This window comes from Carlito syrichta, unplaced genomic scaffold (genome assembly GCF_000164805.1).
Source record: "Carlito syrichta isolate Samal-C Ts95f unplaced genomic scaffold, Tarsius_syrichta-2.0.1 Scaffold314289, whole genome shotgun sequence".
NCBI lineage: Eukaryota > Metazoa > Chordata > Mammalia > Primates > Tarsiidae > Carlito > Carlito syrichta.
Genome location: NW_007258385.1, coordinates 552,677 through 558,737, shown reverse-complemented (window position 1 = coordinate 558,737; position 6,061 = coordinate 552,677). Strand labels below are relative to the sequence as shown.

The window sequence follows — 6,061 nt, the reverse complement described above, 5'->3', positions numbered from 1 at the left end:
GTCATGTCCTTTCCTAAAGGGGGAACTGGACTGGGATGAGACTGTCATTCAGTTGAAGTCATCATTGGTTTTCTTGCTGCCAAAGTCGGGTTTTCTGGATCTTAGAGTCTCAGCTTTGCTACAGAGACTGCCCACAGTCACTGCCTCAGGTACTCTCTAAAATATGGGTGCACCCCCAATTCAAGGCCTGTTATCACTTACCATCCTCTATCCAGTCGGTGTCCTTTGTCTTGAGCTCATTGTGATCCATGTACTTTGATAAGAGCCCTAAATGCAGGATAAAGACAGTGAGCCGTGATCTGGATTTGCTCTTGGAAATTAATATCTCAGGGTTTTTATCACTGAAAAATTGAAGCAGCTGGAAGAATTGACCTTTTGATAATCAGGCAGATTCCAAAACCTAGACTTCCAAGTGCCTGGTGGTAGTTACCCTAGGTAGCACAGCCCCTCTCTCCTGCAAGTATGTTCAAGGTCGTCTTCATAGACTGGGGATACTCAACACAATTTGGGAAAGTGTAGGACAAAAGTGATTGTAGAAATGAAAGCATTTTCTTTGTACCTGCAAACAAGACTGCTGATCTTCTGATGGGAAGTTTTGCATTCTTGGAGTACATTAATGCTTGGGCTAGGATGTTAATTTTCCCCTTGCATTTTTTTTCCTAAGTGGAGAAAAAAGCAAGAGTCCAAGGCAGTGAAGTTGCAACACTATTTTGATCAGTCTCGTTACAGCTTCTAGGGTCAGAGATTGTGTCAGACATAGAGTATAGAAGTACTTGAAAAAACTACAGTTGCTGAATGAACATTATGCCACAACAAGCCCCTAAACCAAGTGACATCCTCTGAGTAACCCTTGCTTGCACCCACTCATGCCACATATTGTGCCTGCAGTGCTTTTCTAGCTGTCTCTGTATCCAAGTCTTTGTTCTCCAGGCTCCCTCCCTGTGAGGTTGCCTCCACCCTCCCTCTTGCCTGCCTGATCTACCCTGCTCTGACAATTCTTCAGGTAACCCTCTCTTGGCACATATTGTTTTTTGCCATGAGTTTCTGTTTAATTTTCTACAGAGATTTCATTCCTTTACTAGCTTTCAAGTCCCACTCAGGAAGTTTTAATCCTTGGGTTCTTCATGGTCTGATGCACACAATGGATGTGTTATGCCTTTTGGCAAATGAACGCAACTCTCAGTGGATCTCATATGGGGACAGTTGCTTCAGGGATAGGAGGGAAGGAAACAGGAACTTGTTTTCAGAGAACTTATAATTTAGTTAACATGAACAAATTGTAGCTTTATCCCCTGACAGCACCAACTTTCCAGTTGTAACTACCTTCATCAGTGCATCTGCTATGGGTGTGGCTGCTGGTCAGAGAGAGAATCCTTAGTGGATAGCCTGGCACCAGGCACTGCAAGGCTGATCAGAGGAACCCACTCTGCGTCCTATATGCAGAAGATGCCTGGGATTAGTCATTCCTAGGGTCTTCATCCAGATTGTTCTAGGGTCAACTTCTAGACAACCATGGATGGGCTTTCCTGAGGCTGCCCTGGCTCAAGCCTCCCTCAAGACCAGCCGCAGGAACCTTTGTCAAGTTTTTGAGGAAAAAGGATGCCATCTGGGTCCTGGTAGAGCCAGTGGCATGTGTCATCATGCTGCATGGCCACACAACATGGCAGCCCTTGCTTGGGATTCCCTGAACATGCTCTGACGGAAAGTAAAACAACTCATTCTATTCAAGGAAAGGATTAGAGATAATTATAAAGGCAACAGCATAATTCCATTTCAATTCAGCCCATAGGTAATTTCCCAAGAATACTGTATCTGCCTGAACTCGCAGTTTCTGAGCCAGGTTGGTAGGGTTCCCAGGAGTTCACCAGTCTTTCTGTGAGTACATTTGTGACTCAGTTGGGAAGGAACTATAGACAAATAGATCCATAACAAAAAAAAAAGTTCATGGACATCAACTGCTATGTGAAGAATGATGGGCAATGTGTCCTGTATGCTATGTTCCTTCATTAAAAACAAGTGTGAAAAAAACAAATGTGTCAGCATGTTAAAGAGTTAACAAAGTCATTATTGCTCACATACAAAGAATTCGCAGATTGCTTCAACTTCAGTAGGTATGATATACCAGGGATCTTTGTAGTACACGACTTGGGGCAGCTTCCAGTTCAGGAACTGGGCACAGATAGCTAGGACTCGCCTGCTCTCCTGTGAAAAAGATGATCATAGATCAACACTTTATTTTATTTTATGTTTTTTGAGCTGGAGTCTCACTCCATCACCCCACTCACAGGCACACTCACAGCCACCCCAGCATCAACCTGCTGGGCTCCAGCGATCCTTCTGTCTCAGCCTTCCAAGTAGCCAAAACTACAGGTACACACTACCACATCCGGCTAATTTTTGATTTATTGTAGAGACAAGGTCTCGCCAAGTTGCCCGGGCTGGTCTTGAACCCGTGGGCCCAGGCAACCCACTTGCCTCGGTCTCCCAACGTGCTGGGATCACAGGCTGAGCCACTGAGCCCAGCCTAACATTTTATTTTATTTTATTTTATTTTTTTGAGTTGGAGTCTCACTCCGTCGCCCAGACTGGAGCGCAATGGCCGCTCCCGGCCACCACAGCCTCGACCTGCTGGGCTCCGGCGATACTTCCGCCTCAGCCTTCCAAGGAGCTGGAACCACAGGTGTGCACTACCACGCCCGGCTATTTTTTTATTTATTGTAGAGATGAGGTCTCGCCAAGTTGCCCAGGCGGGTCTCGAACCTGCGGGCTCAGGCAATTCACTCACCTCGGGCTCCCAAAGGCGCGGGATTACAGGCTGAGCCACTGAGACCGGCTCTAACATTTTATTTTTAAAACCGAGTGTGAAAAACTGATAAGCTCAGAATTACCCTGAAGTGAGCAGAGGGGTGGGAAGGAAGTAGAATCCTGCCCTCCTCCAACTTCCCCGAACAGTCTCTAAAGGGGATCCATAAAAACCACAGGGTTCTGGGGAGGATGAAGAAACCATTGACCTTGGCCAGAAGTGATAGTGCCAGAAAATGTCTAGACCAAACGCTCAGGCAGGGATTTCTGCCACCTTGTGCTCTGGAGATAAGGCTCCCATGCCCACTTGCTGCTCCCATGTCATTTTTCTGTCACTCTACACAGGGAAGTGAAGTGCCTGACTCTTCCTGTTCTTGTGGCATTCCCAGGTTGGAAGACACTCTAGAGTACTGATCCCCTCCAGATCCAGATATTTGAGCAGAACGTGGCAAGTGGGGCTCTTCCTTATCATTGCTCTCAGAATGCCACCCTTGCACACTTGGATGACTCTCCAAGTCAGTATTTCATTTCAGGTTCACTAGATATCGGAGCTATAAAACTTCCTTTGGCGACTGATGAAAATACTGATTTTTACCTACTAGTGTTTGGCTACTTTGTTTAGTAATTTGTAAATATCTAGTAAAGTTAAAGATACCTAGATATTCTACTTCTGGGTTTACACCCTCAAGAAACTCTCATACATATCCATAAGAAAAACAAAGAATGCTCATTGCAGCATTTTAATCATGAAGAACTGAACACTATCTAAATGCCCAGGAACAGGAGAATGGGATAAGTTATAGGTTATGCATATGATAGCACTCTCTATAGCAGTGAAAATAAATGAACTAGAGCTAAACAACACAGATATCTCCTATAAAGTTAAACAAAAAAGTTGCTGAAAATTTTGTAGAATGATACAACAGACAAAGTTTTAAAACATGAAAAAATTTACAGAAATAATACAACAAAAGCCAGGATGATAGTTTTGGGGGAAATTCAGTTGGAGATAGGTGTATGATGTATTTCTATTTCTTGAAGTGGGTGGTGGCTATATGGGTGTTTATTATGTTCACTGTGACAGTGGTTCCTGACCTGTTTTACGCTAGACCCCTCCTCTCTGCTTAGTCTTCTCTCTGAGGAGCCTTGAAGGAATCTGAAGGTTGTTCAAGATTTAAAAGAGAAGGAAATAGCACTAAAATGAACTCTGGACAGTTGACAAGCTCAGGGCCTGGACTGCTCTAGGTCTTTCCTAATTGCAGAGAGTTGGCAGAGCGGGACTGGGGCACTAGACCACATGTCTGTTATAGTTCCCCAGCACCTGGTTGGGATGGGGAGCTATAACAGACATGTGGAAGTCTTGGTGCCCCAGACCAAGAGACATGTGTTAGACCCCAATAAAGTGGCTCCATGCTTTATTGGGGCCTAACACATGTCATATATATGGCTCTAGAGCCACAAAACTCTCCTCATAATGAGGTACCAGGGTTCAGCTTCATCTTAAGTCCTGTTTCTAAATCGGAAGCCTTGTGCTTTCAGCTCTGTCCAGGAAAGCAGGGAGGTGACAATGCCAGCCTTCTCCTAGAATCTGTGGGACCTGTGCCCGGCAGGTCAAGGCTGCAGTGGCCATGAGCATACCACTGCACTTCAGCCTGGGCAACAGAGTAAGACTCCAATTAAAAAAAAAAAAAGAATGCTTATTTGCAGAGTTGGCTCCAAATTTGAGGTTATGCAGGACAGAAAGAAGTTGGTAATAGGTGTTACCTCAGCTACTGCATCATTTTCATCCTGAGAATACAGAAGCAGTGGGATCAAGCTGTCTAAGACTTGGTTCTCTACCCTCTTCTTATTCGGATACTTTATAGACTTGATGGAGGCTCCAAAGAGAGTCATGGAGAAGCGACACACTTCGGGTCTCACCTGTGAAGGGAGGAGCCAGAGAGAAGCAGCTCACTAAATGTGTCCATGTTTAGCTTCTATGGACTCTGGGTGGGTTGTAAAGCCAGTCCTAATGGGAGGCTATCTCTCTGTATAACTAAGGGCAAGAAATCAAACATATGTGGTGACAGTAAGACTTGCTGCTTTGACATTACTTGTCCTCTCACTGAGAATGAGAGATGGGCATGGTCCCACCTGTCGTTGGCAGATCCTGTGCCTGATACTGGTATTACCCATTCACACAGTCCATTTGGCTGAAATTCAAGGTGCTGGTCATTGTGCTTCTTGTATTTCCTTTTGGAAAATAAATGGGATTTGAGACAGGGATGTAAGTACAGCCCACCATCTTGACCCATTCTTGATTATTCTTGAAGGGAAAAGACAGTGTTTTCTCCTTCACTACCCCATGAAGCAGGTAAGCGCCTTAGTAAGTTTATTTATTTATTTATTTTTGAGTTGGAGTTTTACTCTGTTGCCCAGGCTGGAACGCAGCGGCACACATGCTCATGGCCACCCCAGAGTTGACCTGTTGGGTTCAGGCGATCTTCTGCCTCAGCCTTCCAAGTAGCTGGAACTACAGGCGTGCACTACCATGCCCAACTAATTTTTGGTGTATTGTAGAGACAAGGTCTTGCCAAGTTGCCTGGGCTGGTCTTGAACCCGTGGGCTCAGGCAATCCACTAGCCTTGGCCTCTCAAAGTGCTGGGATTGCAGGCTGAGCCACTGAGCCCAGCCTACCTTAGCAAGTTTCTATGGGCAGTTTTATTTATTTATTTATTTATTATTTTATTATTTTAGTTTTTTGAGTTGGAGTCTCACTCTGTCACCCAGACTGGAGTACAGTGGCCGCTCCCAGGCACCGCAGCCTTGACCTGCTGGGCTCCAGCGATCCTTCTGCCTCAGCCTTCTGAGTAGCTGGAATTACAGGCATGCGCTACCACACCCAGCTAATTTTTGATTTATTGTAGAGATGAGGTCTCGCTGCCCAGGCGGGTCTCGAACCCGCGGGCTCAGGCAATTCACTACATTCACCTTGGCCTCCCAAAGCATGGGATTACAGGCTGAGCAACCGAACCCAGCCTATTTATTTATTTTTAGAAAGCAGGATTTATTGAGAGGACAGAAAAGCTCCCACAGTGGGAAGGGACCCGAGGAGGTTGCCCCAGTTTTTAACAAATCTGATAAACAGCAATAACACTAGCCCTCCCAACATCACAGGGTACCTGGACAGGTCTTAAGAAAGGAGATCTGAAATGCTCTGGAAGTAAAAGTTCTATATCAAATAGAGTGTGCTTATTTCTTTTTTTTTTTTTTGAGTTTT

The 6,061-nt window shown here is 45.2% G+C and overlaps 1 protein-coding gene across 1 annotated transcript in view; it reads right to left on the bottom strand.

The window, feature by feature from the left end:
- Nucleotides 1–201: 201 nt before the first annotated feature.
- Nucleotides 202–6,061, bottom strand: part of MROH8 (maestro heat like repeat family member 8) — a gene marked incomplete at its 3' end in the record, with an annotated part of 62,847 nt that continues 56,987 nt past the window's right edge. Inside the window, exons 19-22 of the mRNA XM_008071314.1 lie at nt 4,567–4,722; nt 2,080–2,202; nt 560–659; nt 202–267 (exon numbers count right to left, since the gene is read on the bottom strand). Of these exons, the coding sequence (XP_008069505.1) occupies nt 202–267; nt 560–659; nt 2,080–2,202; nt 4,567–4,722 (445 nt within the window). The remainder of the gene's footprint in view (nt 268–559; nt 660–2,079; nt 2,203–4,566; nt 4,723–6,061) is intronic.